The sequence below is a fragment of the Fusarium musae genome, chromosome 7 (genome assembly GCF_019915245.1).
Source record: "Fusarium musae strain F31 chromosome 7, whole genome shotgun sequence".
In the NCBI taxonomy this organism is placed as follows: Eukaryota; Fungi; Ascomycota; class Sordariomycetes; order Hypocreales; family Nectriaceae; genus Fusarium; species Fusarium musae.
Window position 1 is genome coordinate 3,281,144 of NC_058393.1, and position 23,372 is coordinate 3,304,515.

General features: G+C 48.5%; 9 protein-coding genes across 9 annotated transcripts; 4 read left to right on the forward strand and 5 right to left on the reverse strand.

Annotated features, from left to right (window-relative positions):
• Nucleotides 1-218: 218 nt before the first annotated feature.
• On the reverse strand, nt 219-869 carry J7337_010201 (uncharacterized protein; the record flags this gene model as incomplete). Its single annotated transcript, XM_044827787.1, has 2 exons — nt 219-607; nt 701-869. 2 exons carry the CDS (start codon nt 867-869, stop codon nt 219-221), a joined length of 558 nt encoding a protein of 185 aa, XP_044678381.1.
• Nucleotides 870-3,272: 2,403 nt separating this feature from the next.
• On the reverse strand, nt 3,273-4,612 carry J7337_010202 (uncharacterized protein; the record flags this gene model as incomplete). Its single annotated transcript, XM_044827788.1, has 2 exons — nt 3,273-4,397; nt 4,445-4,612. The coding sequence occupies 2 exons, from the start codon at nt 4,610-4,612 to the stop codon at nt 3,273-3,275; spliced, it is 1,293 nt and encodes a 430-aa protein (XP_044678382.1).
• An 860-nt stretch (nt 4,613-5,472) lies between these two features.
• Nucleotides 5,473-6,759, forward strand: J7337_010203 (uncharacterized protein; the record flags this gene model as incomplete). The annotated part of the gene is made up of 3 exons (XM_044827789.1): nt 5,473-5,505; nt 5,560-6,386; nt 6,447-6,759. 3 exons carry the CDS (start codon nt 5,473-5,475, stop codon nt 6,757-6,759), a joined length of 1,173 nt encoding a protein of 390 aa, XP_044678383.1.
• Nucleotides 6,760-10,304: 3,545 nt separating this feature from the next.
• Nucleotides 10,305-11,815, reverse strand: J7337_010204 (uncharacterized protein; the record flags this gene model as incomplete). Its single annotated transcript, XM_044827790.1, has 2 exons — nt 10,305-11,159; nt 11,240-11,815. 2 exons carry the CDS (start codon nt 11,813-11,815, stop codon nt 10,305-10,307), a joined length of 1,431 nt encoding a protein of 476 aa, XP_044678384.1.
• Nucleotides 11,816-12,503: 688 nt separating this feature from the next.
• J7337_010205 (uncharacterized protein) lies at nt 12,504-14,126 on the forward strand (the record flags this gene model as incomplete). Its single annotated transcript, XM_044827791.1, has 1 exon — nt 12,504-14,126. The coding sequence occupies one exon, from the start codon at nt 12,504-12,506 to the stop codon at nt 14,124-14,126; it is 1,623 nt and encodes a 540-aa protein (XP_044678385.1).
• An 891-nt stretch (nt 14,127-15,017) lies between these two features.
• On the forward strand, nt 15,018-15,740 carry J7337_010206 (uncharacterized protein; the record flags this gene model as incomplete). The annotated part of the gene is made up of 1 exon (XM_044827792.1): nt 15,018-15,740. One exon carries the CDS (start codon nt 15,018-15,020, stop codon nt 15,738-15,740), a length of 723 nt encoding a protein of 240 aa, XP_044678386.1.
• A 60-nt stretch (nt 15,741-15,800) lies between these two features.
• J7337_010207 (uncharacterized protein) lies at nt 15,801-18,066 on the reverse strand (the record flags this gene model as incomplete). The annotated part of the gene is made up of 4 exons (XM_044827793.1): nt 15,801-16,764; nt 17,055-17,674; nt 17,737-17,825; nt 17,913-18,066. 4 exons carry the CDS (start codon nt 18,064-18,066, stop codon nt 15,801-15,803), a joined length of 1,827 nt encoding a protein of 608 aa, XP_044678387.1.
• A 1,198-nt stretch (nt 18,067-19,264) lies between these two features.
• Nucleotides 19,265-20,676, forward strand: J7337_010208 (uncharacterized protein; the record flags this gene model as incomplete). Its single annotated transcript, XM_044827794.1, has 2 exons — nt 19,265-20,152; nt 20,218-20,676. 2 exons carry the CDS (start codon nt 19,265-19,267, stop codon nt 20,674-20,676), a joined length of 1,347 nt encoding a protein of 448 aa, XP_044678388.1.
• Nucleotides 20,677-20,949: 273 nt separating this feature from the next.
• On the reverse strand, nt 20,950-22,593 carry J7337_010209 (uncharacterized protein; the record flags this gene model as incomplete). Its single annotated transcript, XM_044827795.1, has 3 exons — nt 20,950-22,362; nt 22,414-22,498; nt 22,553-22,593. The coding sequence occupies 3 exons, from the start codon at nt 22,591-22,593 to the stop codon at nt 20,950-20,952; spliced, it is 1,539 nt and encodes a 512-aa protein (XP_044678389.1).
• Between the last annotated feature and the right edge of the window lie 779 nt (nt 22,594-23,372).

Below are 23,372 nucleotides of genomic sequence, written 5' to 3' on the forward strand. Positions count from 1 at the left end.
TAAATTAATCTCTACCTTGCTAATAAGTCTCAGGTTCGCTTCCTAGGATATCTCTTTGAATAAACCCTGTCCAGGTCTTCTTTAAACTTTCTCTCAACCACTTTCCTTGATATACTAACCTTTGCAGTTCTTGGTAGTGTAGCATTGGACAAGACAATAATAAGTCGCGAGTCGAGAATACGCTCGTGTTTATATCTGCGCTCATGGAATGGTGTAATTCAACCTAGAACTTCAGCCTGCAATTCATCATGCCCCTCAGTTTGTTTGGCCTCGACAAAAAGGTCTGGTGAAAGTCTGGCAGCTCCAATAACCACCGCGGCGCTGATGAGATCCTTGCCACACGTCTCAAATGCGTTGTTCTCAATGGAACGCGTATCACAGCGCAGCGATATCTCCATCTTGATCCAATCGTCATTACGACCCTTGGAGATGTAACGGTCTGCTCCGACTTCCAGAAAGACATCGCCTGTAATGAAGTCACCTGTTGTTGGGTCACAGAGCGAAGGGTGCGGACATTCAGGCGCATGCTTGGGGACCGCTAGTTCCACGAGCTTCTCAGTTGGTGCACCGTTATCAGCGTTGATAGGAGCACCGCTCACAGTAACATCTGGCACGACAGATATGCGTCACATCTCAATAGTTGATCCGGGCCACATCCACAATAAACTTCCAGACTGTCCCCCAACACCCATGAACATACAGCCGACTCCTGTGCTGGCGAACAGGTCGACTAGACTGATACCCTGCCCCCGAGCCCAAATTGCTTCAGTATCCTCCAGTGGAAGTCCACCGTAAGCGCAGGCATCAAAGGTCTGGAGCATGGGAAGAAGCTTGTGGTCCTTGCGAGCTTCTTTGATGACGCCGGCCATGAACGAGGAAAACATGTTAAGCACTGTCACCTTACACTCCTTAAAGACTTCTTTAGCTCGGAAAGTAAATAGGGGAGTGACGAGGGCAGGGCCATGCAGGAGCCTTTGTGCTTCCACTATATAGCTACGTTAGTCGATACTGACTTCGATAGTTTGCTCGCTCACTTAGCCACAACAGTCTCCTGGTATTCAGCTGCTGGACCCCGGAATGTATAGTGCTGGGCTTTACGAATGTTGCAATCTAGCTAATACGTGGTTGCAGGAACTAGCTTCGGTTTCCCAGACGTGGATATAGAAAAGTACAGGATAAAAACGACCTCTTCACCCGACGCGGGGCTGTTGATTTCAGCCAGCGGAGGCTGCTCGACCACCAGACAGAGGAAACCAACAGCATGAAATGTGAAAACATTTTCACCCACAGACACAGTAATCGCCGGATCATGGATAAGACCCTTTGCTTTAGCTTCGCTGAGGAGCTCGCTGACCACGGCGTTGTCAAGTGAGCCGAAATAAGCTGAAAAACGCATCCAGCTCTGGATATACCCCATATATGCAGGAGATCCAGATAAGTGATTCCCCTCAGCCTCAAAGCAGGTCAGTGACCATATCTGACCCTTCGATAATCTCTTACTTACCAACACCCGATGACTGATACATTGTCAATTCCCTTTTCCGAAAGCTCACGAGACCAATACTTGGCGGCTTGCTCAACGTCATGCAAAAGCTGCGAGTAGGTGATATCTTTCCACCCTTGGAGCTCACAATCTGATGAAAAGTGTGATATCTTAAGGGCCGGGAGCAATGGAGTGGCCTGAGTTGTTTTCTGCAGTAGTGTGAGATAGGTCTTATAGCCAGCCATTTTTGAAGTTCGAATAACAGATGGAGATCCAGTAAACAAGATATAGTATAGTTATATTTAGTATAAGTGTGATATGTAGTTTAGTTAATATTCGAGAAGAATCAGGAAAGGAGGCTCTATGGTATTGTATTTAGGCATTATTATACTGTTTCGCTGCCTGTCATAACTAAGCCTCCGGCTACGATGACGTTGTATTGATATGCAACCGCCGAATGGATTTAACTTTCACAGCTTGGCTGGCCGTTGCGCGAGCACTGTGCGTTTATTCATCTTTGTGGAATCATCCACTCGATGAACTTGTGCGAGTCACGACAGAATGTGGTCTTGACATAGTATCTGATGTATCAAGTACCCTTATAGACTAGATAAACCTTTGAGTGTGGCGGTTAAACTTACTTTAATTGGGTTTTAACCATTCTCGCGTGTTTAAAAATTCCGAGCTGGTAACCCTACGGTAACATAGCCTCATCCCACCACTCTGAACTCTATAGGCTTACAAACACATATATCACGAGTTTTCGGAAATTTCAGCTGAAAAGTAAATGGCACTTGATACATCTGCATCTCCGGCGTCTCCGCTAAATTGGATTGTCAATGAGTATGCAACCTATTCCAAATGACCGTCACACAATGCTTTTGCCTGCATCGTAAGGCATGATAGCTGGAAGCCACTAACCCGTATAGCTCTCAATAGCGACATCGTCAGTAATTTAAGTGTGCAGTTAGTACAAGGTTGCTTTACACCACATCTGAATCTCTATTATGTATGGAGCAATTAGAAAAGAACACCCCGTCTTGCTTCGGCCAAAAGCCAAACAGCATAATCATAAAGAAGGTCTCGGCGATTCATTGACAATTCTTCTTACGAACCATTCTTTATAACTAGTCCATCTAACAAGAAGCCGAGTTTCACCGAGGTGAGGTCGATACGCTCCTAACCGCGGTTCCTTGTACGTCCCTTCGGAATACAGGTAGATACTATGCCTCTGGTTATGGTAAGGTTACTCTATGGGTAGGAGTATCAGTCCTGAGATTGCCACTCAGCATGTCGCTGTTATGGGAGCTGACATCTACGAGTAGTACTACAGCTGTCCCACACGGCGTCGATGCAAGCCCTAAGTAACAAATTCTTATAGACCATAACACTTATCTATGAAATTGTGTATATGTTGTGTCTTATTGTGTTGACAGTGAGGCATAAGAAACAACACAGGGTCAGTTGCTGATCTGTCAATGACAAGCTAAGCTACTATAACATCAATTCTTTATTCGAGTGACATTGTTTATCACAACTATAGCCTGTATCTAAATGACTTATTTTCCCGGTCTGTCAGATCCTCCAAGCCGTGGCTGTGGTTAGGAGAGCCATAAGCCGTATCGCGACGCTTGTTCTCCCGATCAAGTAACCATCGAAGTACGAGGGCAGCAAGAACACAGACCGTAAAGCAGATCATGATGCCTGTAAATGATTCGTCATAACGAGGGGCAAATTTCCTATAACAGTCAGCATTGATGCGGTTATACGATCCGTAATGGTTGTTCACTTACGCGTCAAACATGAGAGGACCGATGATGTTTCCAAGACAGTATCCAATAAAGGTCGAAGCAGCATAGACAGCTTTCTTAGTATGTCCAGCAACATTGGAAGTCCCCAAGCCGATGCACTGAACCCAGGCTGAGGAAAAGAAGTTGACAAGATAGAAGCCGATGATGCGTCCTGCTTTGTTGGAGTCTGGAAGTTGCCATATTAAGGAACAACCGAGAATAACAGGAAGGCATGCTCCGGCGACTACGAACAACCTTGAGTTGGGGACCTTCCTACCAATGTAGCCTGAACCGAGAACACAGATGAAAGCGAGGGCTCCAATAGGTAGGTTAAGCAACAGCGACGTAAAAACGTCAAATCCCATATCCTTAAAGACAATAGTTCCAAAAGTTGTGACAGCACCGGAGCCTGTGCAGGACACAATAGATAGAATCATGATTCCCCAAAGCCGATAGTCAAATAAGGCCTCCCAGAACTGGTAGGACTTGAAATGCTTATCCTCAGTCCCGGCATTGTTTTCTCGCACTCGCTCAAGGAGAAGATGGCGCTCGGCTTCTGTAAAGCCCTTAGCATGCTGGGGGCTATCGGGGAACAGCCACCAAAGGGCAATACCCCAAGCCAGAGTAGCGAGTCCGGCAATAAGGTACATCCACTGCCAGGAGTTGAGAACGCCTCCCTTGATATGGCCAAGCCCGTAATTGATCAAGGGTGAGATAAGCAGAGATCCACCGCTGCAGGAGTACCACCAACTAGATCTTGAAACCTGCTCCGAGTGGGTGTACCAGAGGCCTACAACGAGCATGAAGATGGGTGATACGCCTGCCTCGACAAGACCAAGCATAAAGCGATTGATGAGAATTCCGGTATAGGAAGAACATGCCGGCGTACAAAGGATGACAAAAGACCATATAATGCAGATAGCGGTGCAGACAATTCGAATTGGGTATCGTTGGGCGAGAAATGAGGCAGGATAAGTACCGGCGATGTATCCGAAGTAGAAGATAAGAGAAACCCAAGAGTACCGGATGCCAGTAGTGAGTTTCAGGTCCTCTCGTAAGCCGAAGATGGCAGCCTGACTGAGGATGGCCTTGTCGTAGTATTGTAGCGCGTAGGTGAAGCAGAGCTTTTGGAGTCAATTTTAGATTAGACAATCAGGTTAAGATGACTTACGACAGGCATCAGTTTTCGGTCAATCTTTCGAAGCAACTTTCTCTTGGTCTCCTCGTCAAGCTCGACGCTGGCTCCATTTGCTGAACTTGAAACGGTTTCGAGATTGATGGCAGAAGCTTTGCTGTGAATGCTGGCCTTGGAGCTTGCTTCGTTTTCTTGACGTGTCATTGTTGTGATCGAAGGTGGCATGGATAATAGATAATATCAGAAGTTGAAACGGAGTATGGAAGCAACAAGGTCGATGAAAGAAGGACCTCGTTGTCTAGAGTAAGATGAGCAGAGTAGACCGATGTTGTGTGTTTATATAATTGATGGCAAATGCCTCGACTGCACCAACCCCAGATTATTTACCCCAGATCCGATCACTTCGAGTGAACATGGGCTTGCAGTGCACTACCCCACACCACTACAGAGCAGGTCAAATCACACCAATCACGCAGTTTAATGTCACAGTGCGTATCCGGTGACTCCATAAATATCCGAGCCGGTCGGATATCGAACTCGCTAGTCTACTCTGGGAACATCCGAATCCGCGATTTGCCTCGGCCACGGTTTCCCCAATGCACTCATCCCCGATTTTAAGCATTGAAGTGGAACTTCATCTGGCTACTGCAATCAGAAGCACGTGAGAAACAGAGCTTTCTACTTATCCTATTGAGATCACCCTGCTATCAAACTTTTGAAGCGGCAATACACCATCCTTTTTACATTGCATTCACATACAAACAAATTCCAAGATGGTACTCGCATCACCAGCTTTGTCGAGCTCATCCCGGCCGTCATTATTATCTCTGTCAAAGCGATGTGTTGCTGGACGTCAGCCTCTTTCGTTCAGCAGATATGTTTCTTCCAACGCGCGGTCCAGTCAGCAGAGACATTATCCTCTAAGGTACTTTCTGCTGGGACTAGGAGCCGCAGTGAGCGGCATAGCTCTCGCACGGTCTCTAGACATTGATCTACTCCGAGTGTCAACACAGGGCACCCCTCCTCGATGGCGAGAAAGCAACAACTCACCCATTCCAGTGAAAATGGCATATGCGGATAGAGCAACTATGCTTAAGGTAAGCTATCTTGGAGATTTCGAATGTTAGTAATCCATTTTGCTGACCGTTTAGGCTGTCGATGAGATACGCCAATTACTCGGTGAAGATATCGTGAGCGTAGACTCGGATGACCTCGATGAGCATGGCTACTCAGAGTGGTCTACGTCAAATACTAACGTACGACCAGTGGCAATTGCCCGACCAAAGACGACAGAAGAGGTCTCGAGCATTGCGCGTATTTGCACCAAGTATAAGGTACCCATGACTCCATACGGTGCTGGATCCAGCGTTGAAGGCAATTTTAGTTCACCGTATTCTGGAGTATGTCTTGATCTATGTGGCATGGATAAAATCGTGGCATTTCACCCCGAAGATATGGATATCGTGGTCCAGGCTGGGGTCAATTGGACGAATATGAACGAAGAGATCAAGGATACCGGGCTCTTCTTGCCGCTTGATCCGAGCCCTACTGCATTGATTGGAGGCATGATAGCTACGAACTGCAGTGGTACCAATGCCATGAGATATGGAACCATGAAGGATTATGTTATTAATCTCACAGTAGTGCTCTCAGATGGATCTGTTATCAAAACCCGTCATCGACCTCGTAAAACATCAGCCGGATATAACCTCACAGGCCTTTTTACTGGGTCTGAGGGGACGTTGGGTATAATCACTGAAGCGACGTTAAAGCTGGCCATAATTCCGGAGAACTTCTCTGTTGCAACAGCCACTTTCTCAACCGTCAAGGAGGCGGCAGATGCGGCCTTCAAGATGATGCGACGGGGAATACCCCTCGCCGCCCTGGAGATGATGGATGATGTTCAGATGAGGGTCATTAACCAGAGCGGCGGGGCAGGTGGAAGAGTATGGGATGAACATCCTACACTTTTCCTTAAGTAAGTTGCAAGCGGCTGCTATTGGTTCGAGAATACGTCCGAATACTTACCAAAGTGCAGATTTTCAGGCTCTCAGAATGCAGTTCAAGACAGTATCAGGCTGGCCAAAGAGATCGCCAAGTCCAACAGCTGCGGTTCTTTCGAATTTGCCAAGACGGAGGATGAGATTCAATCCCTTTGGTCTGCCAGAAAACAAGCTTTGTGGGCGAGCCTCGCCGTTCGACCTGAGGGTACTCAGATCTGGTCTACAGATGTTGCTGTACCTCTGTCTCGAATGGCCGAACTAATCGGTGAGCAGCATGAACCCCTCCAACATTGGCTTGTGCTAACAAGATATCGACAGAAATATCGAAGCAACAGGCCAGTCAACTAGGGCTTTTTAACAGTGTTATGGGGCATGTTGGTGACGGCAACTTTCATCAAATTGTCATGTACAATCCAGATAATAAAACGGAACGCCAAGCTGTGTCGGATTGCGTGGATGGAATGATGGTGAGGGCACTAGAAATGGAGGGTACAGTATCAGGCGAGCATGGGATCGGACTCGGAAAGAAGGTAACTAAGTCATCGCCTCGACCTGCCTCGCTCCAGCTAACAGACTTAAGCATTGCTTACAGAAAGAGCTCGGCCCAGCCACGATAGGTATCATGAAAGCTATCAAAGATACCTTGGATCCCCAGTAAGTACACAACAAAGAGAGTCATATGATCAACCGTGAGTATTTGCTAAGCCCGTCGTTTAGTTGGCTATTAAATCCGGGCAAGGTGTTTGACTCGTGAAAAGAGAATGTTGACAATCCCTGAACTCTTCTTCTACTCGACTTTCTCATGGCTGGCTGCTGCAAGAATGGGGATATGCATCTTGGTTGGCGGAGACGGGATATAAGTATCTAGAGACTATATATATGCACTTATGGAGTGACTTTTATTCAATTTTTAATTGACCGAATTCTCCCAAGGCCTGACTCTCTTGTACTGCAGAAGTGTATGCTTATGATGATGGAGATAGGAAGGCATGTATACTCCAGTGTTCCATCATACGTAAGTTGCGTGCCTAATCAGGCTAGTTCGGGGCGAGCGGCAGGGAACATCACAAGTGCAGTGCGGGGTTGGAGCTGGTCAAACCGATTTGGGGCAAGCTTCCCCCGGATATTTAGAAAAGCCGGAACAGAGAATTGTATCCGATCATTGAGGATGCTCCCCTGTCTACCACTAGCGAAACTCCGAAACATTCGTCCAACTGTCCCAAACGGCAGTCAGTCGCGCACTATTTACGGTGTGGAAAGCTGTAGTAACAATGCTCGGATAATCCAAAGATGACGGATCACACCGGTAACGACGGCTGGCAAGGCCTTCAGCTTGGCTTCGTCCCCATCAACCAAGCAGACTCACCTCCTGGATCTAAGCGACGCCGAGCGTACTTATCTTGCGAACGTTGCCGTAAGCGCAAGACTCGCTGCGAGCCAGCACCAGATCATAAGCAGCCGTGTAAGCGATGCTCAGCAGACAATCAACTTTGCGAATTCAGAGCGTCGCGACGCACCAAACGAAGGTTGTCGCTTCCAGCTGAAACCACTGAGCCAGTCTCGCGTGACAATGACACGGGCACCGATTTCGGCATCCCTTCTTTGACACCACTTGCGTCTCGAGATGTTCCAGTTCGTCCCATTGAGAGAGAGTACGTAGATGACACACCCGTCACCGACAATTCCCAAGATCCAAGATCGCCAACCGCACTCGACGCAAGAACACGGATTATTTCTACTCATATAAGCAATGCATCAGATGCACTTGATCTTCTCACATTCGCTGCAAGCGATACCCACGCCTACAACAACCCTTCTGCTACGCCTAGCCACGAAAGCCAAGTCCCATCTATCACTTCCCCGACTGTTATCTCAGATGTGGCCCTAGGTCGGGACAGAGTATGGAAAGGCTTCTCCCTCATCAGAAAAGGGATAGTATCCCAACAAGAAGTGATGAACTACCTAGGCTTCTTCTTCGACTATTTATGGCCTCTCAAGCCAGTTGTACCCTCTTATTACCGCGATCGGGCCACCTATGGTCAGCTTGTTGCTGAGGAGCCTCTTTTGGTGGTCTGTCTCGTCACACTCTCTTCCAGATACTTCCCACTGCCTGGAGACCATGGCGAGATTAGGTCTGAGCGTATACACTGGCAAGCGTGGAGGATCCTACAGCGATCCCTGCAGTCCGTTATGTGGGGATCTACGACGACGCGTTCTCTTGGAGCGATAGCGTCGATGCTGCTTCTGATTGACTGGCATGTAAAGGCGATTAATAACCCCTCCGACTTCACAGAAGGAGAGGACGAAGTTAATGATGATGCCGATAGCCATAGTTTCAAGCTTTCGTCTAACAATACAGACTTACTTACTGGACCGCGACGATATGGGATGGTATCGCTAATGGAAAGGCTGAATATTGTATCACCGGCATATCGAAGTAACAAGATGTCATGGTAAGCATACTATACGCCTGATTAGCTTGTCCATCTCGATGTATTGTACTCACTCATGACTTTAAAATAGGAGTCTTCTTTCCAACGCTATTGCTTTAGCACACGAAGGCTGCTGTTTTCACAGCGAATCCTCCAGCTCCAGATTTGTCCCCTCCAATCGAGATTCTGTCAGAAAAGGGTGGAATGGGCTTCTCTGCGTGTTCATATACCTTGCAGATGAAAGCCTAGCGACTCGACTCGGTCTTGAGCCCTTGTTGCCTGAGAAGTCAAGACAAATAGTCAAAGACCGATTCGCAACGACATTCACCGAATTTTTACCAGACTGTCATCTATGGGAAGGCTATTATGAACTCTCGATAGAGACTCGAAAGGGAAGAGATTTCTTGTTGTCATTGAAATCCCGAGACGGGTCTCTTTCCAACTTGGATCTTGTGCCTCAATTGGAACGCTTGCGGAGGGCTCTGCATCGCTGGAGACGGCAGTACTATCATCAAGAAGGTGGGTTCAAGAGACGAGATAGCGCATCCCAGCTTACAATTCCCAGATTTCAACTCATTACTGAACGCATGTCTTCTTATTGAATTCTACTATATAAGCTTGTTCTGCTTTGCCCCGGCAGCTCAGGCTATCCAAACCGGTTCCACCTCTTTGCCGCAAGAAACACTTCAAGCCTTGTCTGAGTTTGAGGATGAAGCAACACTAGCCAGCCACGCACTTCTATCCATAGTTGTGGATTTTCTGAGGCCTTCAGGGCTCATCAAATATCTTCCAGTTCGATGTTGGCTATTCATTGTTGCTGCAAGCCTCCATCTCCTCAAGGTATTTCATATACTCAACCCCAAGATATTCCTGTAAACAGCTAATAAGCATGAAATACTAGGCAACTCTAACAAGGACCAAAGACGTAGGTCGGGCACACCCAAACATCCATCTTCTATACCGCGTTATCAATGCAGTCCACAATGGCTCCCCAGATGACTCGCATATGGCAATCCGATATGCCAAGTTTCTAGGCATCATGGTACAAATAGCTGTCCCTGCTGCGTCGAGCAGCTCCAATTTAGCATCAAGAACGGGACCCAGGGAGGATAGTAATGGTACTGAACACCAGGTGAGGGACAGAATCGAGGAAGTTGCCTATCCTTATACGTTTAATGATGTGGCAGTTGAGGGTATAAGTGATTGGAATGCTCTTCTTGACTTAGACTTGGCTCCAGATCTTTTTCTGTGGTGGGAGTCTATGCATAGCTGATGTGGTTCTCCTTGAGTTCCTTGTTCTTATGTAAGATTATGGTGAACTCATGCTCGATCGATCGTCATCGCAACAATATCTCAGATACTGTATTTAAAGAAACATATCAGGTAAGGATCTCAAAGTAGAAATAGGCTCACTAAAGATGCTAATAAGAGCATATTCATCATCTTATCAATTTTGTGATACTAAGGCTTTGTAGTACTAAGGTTACCTGTGCCTATAATATCACCATGCTCCTCCTTACCGCTCTGTGCCCGGTCAATGCGGAACTGGCTTGTCTGGAACAAGCGAGGCAGTTTCGTCTCCTCAAACTGAGACCCTTGCGCTACCATCCGAGCAAGCTCTTTGGCGGCCAACCAGATGACGGGCATGCCGTGTCCATTGAACCCAGCTACGATAAACTGCCCATCCTTGCTGGGAACTTTACCGATGTGTGGATTGGAGTCATATGAGTAACCCATGACGCCAGTCCAGATGTTGCTCACTTTGGCACCAGTCTTCTCCCAGCCACGGTAAGTTTGCTGCATGTAGTCCTCGTAGTAGTCCCTTGCAGAGTCGATAAGCACGCTGTCATCCACATTGTCATACCACTGTTCCTTGAATGGGCGGAAAAGAGATGAAGCACCACCGACAATTATGCTGCCATCATGTCGAGGGATGAAGTATGAGAGTGTGTTATCCTTGGTGCGGTTTATGTATGAGTTGTTCAATAAAGGCGCTGTAGTCCCCTCTGGGACAGTGATACGACAGCAAATACCCTTGCAGGGGATGATGTTCTTGCTGTACTCGGGAAGAAGAGCTGAGACATAGGCGTTGTTGGCGTGGATCACCTTTCCTGCCCGCATCTTGCCACGCGGCGTTTCGACGATGAACGAACCGTCACCCGAGGGGCCTGGCGTCACGGAAGTGACGGGTGTATGTGCCTGGACGTTGACGCCTGCGGCGATGAGTTTTCTCGTGACGTGCATCAAGAATTTAAAGGGCCACATGGTTCCGGCTGTAAAGCTTGCGCATGCGACAGCGCCTTTAACACCACAGATCTATTATATAGATGTCTGAGTCAGTACATAACTCAAAGAAAATCCTCAAAACAACCTGGGCTGGTATTCGGATCACTTACGCCTTCGACTTTGTCGCCTGTATAAAACACAACATCATCCATGTACTCAAAATTGTGAGACACCATTGATTGGTATACGGCTTCTGCTTTCTTGGCTGATTCCTCGTTGCACCAAACATCAATGGATCGGGTAAGAGTGAAGTCGCAATCGATTTTCTCTTCATCAATAATATTCTTGATGGCGCGCAGATTCGCAATCTCAAACTCGGCAATCTCAGCACCAGCGCGCTCACCAGCTCGATCTATATAGGTAGGAATATGACCGTAGAGATCTGGCCTACAGTGCCCACCGTTGCGACCAGTAGCTCCAGAGCAGATGCCCCGGGCCTCAAGGATACAGATAGACTTGGCACCAGCATCTCGAACGAGGTGGTGCGCTGTGCTGAGGCCTGCGAATCCAGCACCGATGATGACGATGTCGCTGTAATCAAGGAGCTGCTTTGAAGAGCGGTGGTCACGTAGCTCATTCAAATCCTGTGGCAGGTCTTGTTGCCAGAAGCAAGGCGCTGGATTCGGGCCGGGCATGCACTTGGGCGTACCGGCGGTGCGAGATGTGTTGCCGTTTGAGATGGCCATGATTGCGCTATGATGTGATGAGAGTTTGCTTACAAGGTCAAGTTCAGTATCTCAGGTATGTTATGTATTAAGGCAATCTGGCATACACTGATTCAGTTTAGTTGAACGTTATTTGGAGGCTCGTGCTATCGAACTCGCTCGGATTTGTCAGATTGGTTTGTATGCAGTCAGATAGACCGGCGTCGGGGTCCACCGGGCCGACGTTACCTAATGTGGACAAATCGCTCCGGCTCCGGTGGACAATGCCGCTAACGCTATATCGCTCACCACGGTGGGAGCGAGAATTACAGGGTCCCTCAGCTTTCAGAGTGCCAGACAGCCAATCTGGTCTCATGATCTCATCGCGCTTTTCATATCTCCATAGCCGGTCTACCCCGGTCTGATCTGCAGCTATCGACCTAGCCAGAACTTCCCCAGATTTGCCTAGGGTTCTGGACGGCTGGGTCTACCTACTGATAAGCCGTGGCCAATTGTGGCAGACATAAAAACGTTTCGTAATACGGGGTAACAAATAGTCGGGATCATCCACTCATCTCGTTTACCAGAGAGACCATCTTGAGTTGACTCAATTACCTTTACTCTGCCTTAGTTGCTCGTGTAGCAGTCTCCAATTCAACCGCCTTTCTTATCTTGGCAAAAGTCAATGTCAACTCGCGACATTTCGCCCCAGCTTCTCCAAGTCGACGCTATGCCTTCGGAAAAGAAACTCGATAGTCCTGTAACCGATATGCGGAGGGACAGCGATGTCGAGAATATGGCTGGAACAGTCGTGGAGTCTCACGAGCTGAGACAGGGCCTACATCAACGACATATCCAGATGATTGCCCTGGCAGGCACAATTGGCACTGGCTTGTTCCTGAGCTCTGGTCGAGCCATTGCCTATGCTGGCCCGCTCGGTGCGTTCCTGGCATATCTTATAATTGGCTTGGCTGTCTCGAGTGTTGTCTGTGGCGTTGGCGAGATGGGTGCTCTGGCACCTCTCAGTGGTGGTGTAATTCGCTACGCCGAGCTCTTCTGCGACCCTGCTCTTGCATTTGCCAACGGATGGAATCAAGTCTACTCATACATGGTTTCCATCCCCGCCGAGGTCGTCGCGGCGGCCGTCATCATCGAATACTGGGTCACCATCAACAGCGCCATCTGGATCACTGTGCTTGGCATCCCCATGATTGTCAGTTCGCTGCTGGCTGTGCGCATTTACGGCGAGCTCGAGTTCGGCTTCTCCATAATCAAGATCATGCTCATTGTTGGCGTCAACATTATGGCTCTGGTCATCACCTGCGGTGGCGGTCCAAACGGCGAGGCCATTGGCTTCGAGTACTGGAAAAGTCCCTACGGGCCCATGGTTCAGTACCTCGGCATTGCTGGGTCTCTTGGTCGGTTCTTAGGCTTCTGGAAGACACTGAACAATGCTCTTTACGCATACTCCGGCATCGAGAACATCACACTGGCTGCGGCTGAGACGAGGGACCCTCGTCGGTCTATACCCATGGCTGCCAAACGTATCTTCATCCGTATCGGCCTCTTCTACGTCGTGACCATCTTCATGATTGGCCTGGTCGTCCCGTCCACCGACAAAAAGCTAGTACCATGGACGGGAGACGCTTCCATGTCACCATTTGTCATTGCTGCCCAAAACGCAGGCATCAAGGCTGTGCCGTCAATCGTCAACGCTGTTGTGCTCACTTCGGCATGGTCAGCGGGCAACTCCAACATGCTCGGCGGTTCCAGAATCCTGTACGGAATGGCAGCTCAAGGCCAAGCCCCGTCCATTTTCCTGCGCATCAACAGATTCGGTATCCCCTATATCGCTGTCTCCCTGTATGGCCTATTCATGGCCCTGGGATACATGACCCTGTCCGACTCGGCTAGCACGGTCTTCACCTGGCTGCAGGATCTTGTCTCCATCTCAACCCTGGTCAACTGGATTACCATCTGTATAGTCTATGTCCGCTTCGTCCACGCCTGCAACAAGCAAGGGATCGATCGTCAAAAAGAACTCCCTTGGGCCGCTCCTTTCCAGCCCTATACGACTTACGCCTCTCTTGTCTTATTTGTGCTGCTTTTCTTCACTGGCGGCTTCACGACCTTCATTCATGGCCAATGGGAGATTGAGTCGTTCATTTCAAACTACTTCAATTTGCCCTTCACTCTGATCATGTATTTCGGTTATAAGCTCTGGTTCAAGACCAAGATCATTCCATTGGAAGACGTTCAACTTCGTCATTTGATCGATCGTTACGAGGGTGAGCCGAGGGTAGAATTGAAGCCGAGGCGAGGGCTGGCAAAGCTGAACTTTCTGTGGTCTTGAGAGTTTGGGAATAGTGGGAGTAGTTTTATGGGCTTCATGCTGTATTGGTTCAAGACACGGGGAGATTTGATATGTTCGAAAGTGGTGATCGCTTTGGCGTAGTGTAGCTATTGTTTATTTATTATTCTTATGACGCGTCAATGACCTACCCTGTACCTTGTAAGCCGCAATTTATGATACCCTGTATGAGATTTTAAGTGTCAGAGTGGTACGCATGAAATGTATGAATTGAGTTTCTTTTAACAATAGTAAGCATATGGCCAAGTATAACATAGCAGAAGTCCATTGGTGTGACAAACAATAGCGCAGAATGGTCAGTCTGTCGCTCAAACATTTTGTGGGGAAGTGGGACATGTGGGAATGCCGAGTATGCTGCAGATTCTCGCTCTATCGATAAGTTCTGAGATAACCGGGCCGGAACATCGGGAGCCCCTCTTGTCGCGTTGACATCCAGATACCGCTAAACTCCTTTGTTAGCCGCTAGCATATCTCCGATTCGGAGCCACGAAAGTGAAGAACCAAATGTGGAACCCCCGATAATGATGGCTGATAGCCACTGAGCGACTAGCTGAGATAGCCAATCATATCTGACCGGACCGGTCCTACTATATCAGGCTAGATCAAGATAAATTAGCGATAACTGCCGGTGCGGTGGAGTACAGAGTACCAGTATCACAGTCATTATTGGATAAAAGAGGCCATTTCACGTTGTTGTTAATGCTGCAACTCACCTCCTCTTGAGATAACTCGTAATCGTCTACTACGTAACCTCAGGTCATCGCGCCCTTTCTATCTGCATCTTATCTTGTTTCGCCAAAGTTTCTGTCCCCTCTTTCCCCGCTCTCCTCTACTCTCCAGCATCACAACCAAGGTTGACATCAAGCCCCCATCATGACCAATCAGAAGCATGTCGTCTTCGACGTCGTCGGCACCTGTGTCTCATTTGATGCCTTCTACAAAGGCATCGATCGCGTCATTGGCGAGAAGCTAGCCTCCAAGCACATCACAGCCAATGCCTTCGGCTACACTTGGATGACAGCAGCCGAGCTGGAGTTCACCTTCCTCTCCGTCTCCGAGCGCCACCGTCCCTACAAAGAAGTTCTGCGCACCTTGTTCTACCGCACGCTCTTCATGGTTGGCGTTGCGGAGCCAAGAAAACTCGTCACGGACGAAGAAAGGGACGCCTGTGTCCTGGCCTATTCGGACCTCGAGTTGCGACCCGGAGCCGCAGAGTGCTTTCAAATATTGAGAGACGCAGGCTTCACAGTGTGGTGTTTGACAACGGGCGATGTCAAGCGTGTGGGTGGATACTTTGAGCGCGCTGGCGTTGACATGCCGCTCGAGAATCTCATCAGCTGCGACGGACAGGGCGTGGCCAAACCAGCGTTGGCTGCGTACAGGCCAACTCTAGCTCAATTCGCACCCGATGATATCAAGTGGTTCGCTGCTGCTCACATGTGGGACGTATCAGCTGCAGTCAAGGTTGGCTTCCGAGGTGCTTACTGCACCATATACGAACAGGATCCTTGCGCTGAGATCTTTGATACCAAGATGGAGGTTATAGCTGATACACTACCAGACATGGCAAAGGGGATTGTAAAGGGATCGCTTTAGTTCTTGACCGTTTCAAACAAGCTCGATTAATCTCGTTTTAATTTAATTCGCTTGCACTGCCTAGCTTCCTCCATGAGGTCCTGTAATGAACCGCCCCAGTATTTCCGTCTCTGATTGAGTAAGCCATCCATCAGTCGGAGAGAGATTTTCGGTACCAAAGACGGGCAGTTGGAGTAGAGGATCAGCCATAGGGTCATAAGCGCTGAAAAAGTCCATGCTGGACAGGGCCTGGAAGTCAACGGGCCAGCCAGACACGGAGTCTATCTCCGCTTGACCACCTGAGGCATTCGGAGCCGCTGATGTAGTGGCATCGAGCCCATTCTTGCCTGCCAGGGTGGCTCCCCAGCTGCGGAATGCTTCGTATGCCGAATCAGCATACACTTGGTCTTGGCTGCTGCCCACGTCGCTCGGTCGTGTTCCAGCGTGCAGACGCGCGAGAGCACGTTCAAGGGACTCGATCAAGGCAATTTCAGAGCGCGCCGACTCTCCCACAGCAGACATTTCCCGTATCATATCCAATCCCTCACATAAAGTCTTGCGGAACTGGTCAGAGAGATTGCGGATCGAGTAGGCAATCAGCACCAGCAGCGATGCTCGACACGCACTGTATTCGGAATACGAGGCCCGAGCGAGACCCATCCCGCTCGACCGCAGCTGCTGACAAATATCGAGGGCTTCCGTTGCCGCTTTGATGCAGTCGCTTATCAGCTCCTCTCGGCTAGTCACGAGCTTCGAGGCACTTCTTTCGTTGGTGCCGGGGCTGCTTTCGGGGACGGACGGGCTTGTCGCAATATCTTTGGTATCTTTCTTCAATAGAAATGGTCTCCCGACAAACATGCGCACTAGGCAGTAATCGAGTCTTAAATGCATCGCCGAACGTGATTGTGTCATTGTTGGTTGCTCATTCGCGTCGATTGTATCTGGAGGGAGGGATTGCCACCATGTAGTCAAGCCGTCCTTTTTGGCCACAAGTCGGGATACAATCGTAACTATCTCTCGCTTTCGACAATTGCGCAAGATGTTGCTATATGAGAGTTAACTCACAGCGTTCTGGATTTTACCTCGTGCGTCACGTTTGGGTCTCAGCTTACATTTCGTGATACATGTCTTCGAGGAAGTGTACCAGCTGTACAGAAACTCTAGTGTAAGAAGCTCGTTTGTGCCAATCAACTGATTGCAAACCGTCCTGATGTGTGGGTAGACTGGCATCGATATTTGACCGAGACACCGAGATAGGCCGGCCGTGGAAAATAGATATCTTTCTACTCTTCAGTCAGCATTCGCAGTCTTAGGTGACAGGAAGCTATGTCTTACCTTTCCAACACGTAGGTCGTCCACCAAACGCGATTTCGAGTCTCGATGACGCTTGCGTTAAAGGCGCTGTTACTGCATTTCCGATGCATGCCATTCTGTATCCCCAGCCTGGTAGCCAGGTTGATGTATACAAATCCCAAGCCAGAAGCGTCAATCGGCAGGGAATAGTATCCAAACAATAGGCATGCCTGCACACTTTCGAGGGACGAGATCTCAATGATTTCTGGGAGTAGCCGAATTGCTTGTTGATAAAACATGGCACCTATCTCTTCCTCCAAGAGGCCTGACGTTGAGGTGCTATCAGAACTGTCGGTGTGCTCAAGATGAGCGTATTGTGTTCCAATGGCAAGGACTGTTAGGAGGATGCTGACTGTCACTTCACTACCAGCTTGGGACAGACCTTGAGGGCTCTTGTAGAGCTGGTCTAATTTCTCGAAAACCCAATTTTCTTCAATAAAGAAGAGATAGCTCTCTGCGAACTTGAAAAAGACTGTCACCAGGAAGTTTGATATGTTGGTAGGGGGGAACGATGATGTGGCTTCCGACAAGTGATTACGCCCAGGACGCAGATGGTGCGCACGTGGAAAAGCATCCGGGTCATCATTCCGGCTGTTGCTCTCCTACTTATTGTTAGTTAATGAGGTACGAGTGGGAAGCATTGCCTGTTGGTAGCATAACATACTCGTCGGCTCTCCGGCTCCTGTATCTGGCTCTCGATGAGATTTTTGATACGCATGGAGAAGTTCCAGTACGAGAATTCCCCTGAGAAATCTGTCATAGATTAATACCCGTGCTCAGTGCAAGTGAAGTATAAGGCCAACAAACGCGCTGTCGTATCTCCAACTGGTTGCATCGTACACGCCTCATCATTGATCTCCAATTCTTCCAAATTATCTCCCAGCCCTTCCAAGTCCCTCTGACCATCTGAGGCTGGATTGACACCCTGGTGCTCGGCTTCGAGTCTGTCTGCGATATTGGACAGGTTTTCGGTGTCAAGCGAGACTCCCGGCATGGTACGCCGTAAGATCCGCTCCATGTGTTTTGATCGTTCAATCAGCTGGCTAGTATCCGGTCTCCGACGGCTTTCCCTTCGAGGTGTGAGACTTGCTCTCGACAGTCGTTGGAGCTACCCACCTTGGAACGTACGCGCGAAACTCACGTGGTTTCGGGATCGGATCCGTGTACTTACATTGTCGTTGAAGATGAGAACACCTGCGACATGGGAAGCCGCTTTCACACTTCTCTTTCAATCGACGGCATTCATCGCAACTATCGCGTCCGGCATTAGACAAATTGGGTATATCCCTTCCTGGCTTGTCTTGGGATCTTACGCTCGGGAGACGCGCCTTCGCTGCTCCATGATCACTGGGTCTGTAACTGAAGTCAAGTATTGAATCAAGTAGGGGACTCAGTATGAGATAAGGGGTCTTGGACAGGTATGAATGCATGTTCCCCCAATGTTGGTCGGCTACGGGCTAATCATCGACGTGATTTGCATGCACCCCGCTTTTCCAGAAGCTATCCCAGAATAGTTAGTCACTACAGTGGCTTATCTTGAGCAAGATAAGCTTGAAGTTGGTGAGTAAGGTAATTGATAGTAAGAGCTTATGACACCTCAGCGATATATATCAAGCTGGCACAACCTAATTTCCAATGGCCTACCTGGCCGAGATGATGGTAGCCATCCATTTCAAACTCTGTCCTCGAGAGAATCGCACTTGGAGTCCCCCATGGCTGGGAAGACATTTAACGCTATATCTGGCTTCTAAAAGGCAAAGAGTAAGTAGTTTCAAACTACAAATACATCTCTAGATACTTACCTGAAGTTACTTTGAGATTTTTACTGTATTGGCTTGACTTATTCTGTTAATAAGACACTAGAGGGAAGCTTTCACTGTCAATCAGTCAATCAACCGGGTTCCACTTGCTATAGTGGGCCTTGAACTCTAAATACTACCTACCCCTCGCAAACTGTGTCTTGGCGGCAGGTTTCCTTTGTGGGGTCGGCTCAGCAGACCATTTTAAATACCCTTGATCTGCCAAATACAGGTTCTCGTATGTGGGATAAGGAGGGGAGATTTCACTTGCTTGCTCTCCCATAAGTATCTTTTATTGTATCCTAAGACTAACTGCCACATTATCTGCTTCCAATTGAAACATCGGATCTACAGTTGCGAAAACATTAACTTCTGTTAGCTATTAACGAAATCATGTCCTCCGCTAACGCGAACCCTCATCCCGTTATAATCGTTGGGGCTGGTCCGGTTGGTTTAATCACGGCAGTAAACTTGGCAAAACTCAATGTGCCAGTGCTGATTCTAGAGAGAAACCACGAAGTTGACCAGTCTCCCCGCGCAGCTGTTTACCAGCCTTGTGCACAGGCAGAGCTGCTCGAATCCGGCACACTTGACGATGTCCGAAAGGAATCTGTTCTCAATGATGTCATGACTTTCTGGAAGAACAAGCAAAGGGTAGCTTCTATCACGAAGACTCAAGATGCCGATATATTCCCTGCCGGACTCAATTGCCCGCAACCCAAGCTTGCCAAAATCTTGGTTGACCATCTCCTCAATAAATACAATGCCGAGATCAAGTTCTGCCAGAAGGTCATTCAAATCAACTCCGATTTTGGACAAGATACAGTCGAAGTCGTGGCCTTGGACACTACTACAAACCAAGAGATCAGATATGCGTGCAACTGGCTGGTAGGAGCCGACGGCGCTGGGTCAGCCGTCCGCAGACTCTCCGACATCACATTTGACGGCTTCTCTTGGCCCAAGGAAGACTTCGTCGCGACCAACGTGCGCTTTGATTTCATGAAGCATGGATTCTCGACCGCCAACTTTATCATGGACCCTGTGCACTGGTCCGTCGTATGCATTCTAGACGACGCTGGCCTTTGGCGTTGTGCCTTTGGTGTTAAGGCGGGAATGACAAACGATGAGATTCGGGCCGAGATTGAAGAGCACTACAAGCACATTTTCCCAGTCTGGCCTGTCGAATACGAGCTAGTGGAACTAAATAAGTATAAGCCTCATCAGAGATGTGCTTCGACTTTCAAGAAAGGGAGAGTTTTGCTGGCGGGAGATGCAGCTCATGTGAGTACTAATGCTCGGACCTTTGTAACCACATTCGAAGAGATCGTCTAGCTGATAGCCATCAGAGCAACAACCCAATTGGAGGGCTGGGCTTGACTACAGGCCTCTTGGACGCGGGACCCCTCGGCCGCGCTCTTGGTGCCGTGATTAACGGTCGAGCACCAGAGGACCTTCTTGACTACTGGGCCAACGCGCGTCGGGAAAAATGGCTCACATTCACGAATGCATTCTCCATCGAGAATAAGAGAATGATCCAGATGGGAGGATACAGTGAAGACCCTCTTGGTATATGGGCCGATGACCAAGTCGCCAAAGAACACAGTATGGAGAAGTGGGTAAGGACTGCAACGCCTGAAAAGAGACAGGAGGACGCTGAGTTCCATAAGTCCCTTGCGGAACTTCATAACCAGGATATGGTCCATGTGAAGCAATGGAGCATTACTCTCGATCCTCGGTGGATGGAGGAGTACGAGGATCCAGAGGTTGTAAGATACAGAATTTCACTTCGGCCAGATAGAACTTGAGTATAAGTATGCTGGTCTATCTATATACCAACCAAGACATACATAACTCGGTATTACTAGAAATACATTATAAGCTATTCCTTAGCGCTTAGCTATTGAACATTCCTTCCGAAAGGTAGAGATGCCTATAGAGAGATAACTACAGTAACAAGAAGGAATGGGCTTCAATCAAATTATATAAACTATTTATACCAACAACTGCAGTCGAATGTATCGCTTAGTTGTCAGGAGTGAAGACTAGTTTACATAGAGGACAGGTAACTCCAAAAAAAGCTATTGTCTTGTTTCTGCCGCAAGGTCCGCCCAGTAAGCACATTTCTCAAGTAGCGAGCTGCTTATTTGTTCCATCCTAGTATTGTTCGTCTCAATGTTAAGAAAGCTACCACCGATAGACTTGTTCCAAGCCGGCGTTCCACTTGCCCTAAAGATATTGGGATTGCCAGAAGATCGCGCGAAACTAGTCCAAAAAGCCTGCACGACAGGTACTATCGCAGCATTAGATTGACTGGGTTCGTAACTAATGGCGCCCGGCAAAGCAGCGTAGTTGACGGCGAATGAAGGCCCCCAGACAGCCTGCGTGTCCCAAGTATGTGGCACAATGTAGCCAGTCGCGACCTCGACCGGATCTAGGATACGATCGAGATACAAGTACGCTGGAACACCAGCATGATGGAGACCGGCGGCAAACTGGAAAGCCGGACAAAGGAAGGAGGAATCGCCGAACATCTCTGCTGCTCTGTAGTATAGTGGAGCCTGCGTGACGTTGACGTTGGGAAACGTCGCTGGTATGTCTGAGTAAAGGTGGTTCAGCCTACTCAGGGCCTCTTTTGTCAGACTAGGGATTTGCGCCGTTAGGAATTGGTTCACATCGTCAGTAGTGTTGGCTTGCGGTGCAAAGACCGTTCCCTCCGTATTCGACGATCCCAGGATTATTGGTTTGTCTTTAGCAAAGCGTCCCTGTTGAAGCAGACTGGAAGGCCGATCTGGGAGAAAGCTGCCGTCGATGGTCGGGCCATATCCAAAAAGAGCAGGCTCATGTTGCCCAGGAAACGGGATAGCCGTGTTCTTGGCTTGAAACTGTTCAGTAGGCAACTGGCGCAGACATTCCAAGTCGCTACAGTTCGTTGCCGTAAGCAGGTGATCGTAATGGAACTTCATCTCATCAACAGTATAGACTGAGGGGAGATACATGGACTCGGCAATTCCTGCCCTCCACTGCTTAGAGCTGTTCGTGGAGTTGCCTCCATATGCCAGCAAATGTAGAAGAACACTGCCTCCGCCAACTGAAGTACCAAAAAGTGTCACTTTTTCCGGATCGCCTCCGAATTTGGAGATATGTTCATGAATCCAGTTGATGGCGGCCATCTGATCATGAAGTCCTACGTTCAGGTTTCCTTCTTCTTTCAATTGATGGTTGGCAAGGAACCCGTAAGGTCCAACACGGTAGTTAAAGGTGGCCACAATCATGTTTCCCCGGGTTGCTTCGATGAGGCCGGAGCCATTGTAGTTTGCATTGATGTTCTGGACAAATCCGCCACCTTGGATCCACAACATGACTGGAAGACCGCCATCTTTGTTGAGGGTCGCATTTTTCGGAGCGTATACGTCGATGAACAGGCAGTCTTCTGAGAACTCCAAGTCGGGGGTCGGAACAGATGGGTTAACGCCATAACAGACAGCGCCATGCTAGTATTTGAAGATCAGATATAGGTCCAGATTGCAAGTGAGTAAACTCACCTTGTGAGCTTGGACTAAGTGCTTTTCATCGAGCGGTCGATCAGGCAGCCGGAAACGGCGTGATCTCGTGGGCGGCGCGGCATATCTGAGCCAACATCAGCAGCATGTCGAGATGAGAGCGTTGTAAGTATCGACGTACCGCATACCCAGGAACTGGTTGACACCATTGGAAAGGGCCATACCTTCGTAATTCGCATAGCCTAAATTAACACGAGGTGCAGTCGTTGACGAGCAGCTGTCACCAGGCTTTGCGGCTCTGGTGATGCCTGTGAAAGAGGACGTGCACAACAACACGATGTACAAGAGTCGCGGCAACATGGTGGGTAAGTCTGGTGCTCTTGGAGATATTGTAAAACAAGAATATTTGGCAGTCTGTGACTTGATTTGAGATAGGAGTAGTTTGTGACAAGCACCTTATATACGTATCACAGGACAAATCATCACCGGGTATTTAAGATAATTGCAGATCCTACACAACCAAGAGAGTAAAGCGTAAACTGAGTAACATTTGTAAGCGCACTGCGGATCAAACCACATTTGTCAGGACTCCAACTTGACTAAACAGTTTGCGCGCGCTTGTCAGTAATCGTAAGATGGATTTCGGCCCTAATACTGTTTAAAAAGTGAAGCTTTTACTATTTTAATTAATCTTACCATGCGGCTCATACGCCAAAGCAACGATCATAGGTGGTTTTGCCGAAGATCGCGTACCCATGCCTACGTGGCTATACCTAGTCGGGAATAGCCTTAAGAATCAACCTTTTTTAACTCTAAGGGGTGAGATACCTAGCAAGAGAGATTTCTTTTAACTTCATTTTGCCACTCTTAGCAAATCCTTACTTGCAGAGCTCGTGGTATCTAAAATTGCTCCCTGTATAATAGATAACCCGAAGACTCTATAAGGGGAATCTGCTGATTAATGCTGCCTATGCTGTTGCATAGCGGGCTGTAGATTGCAA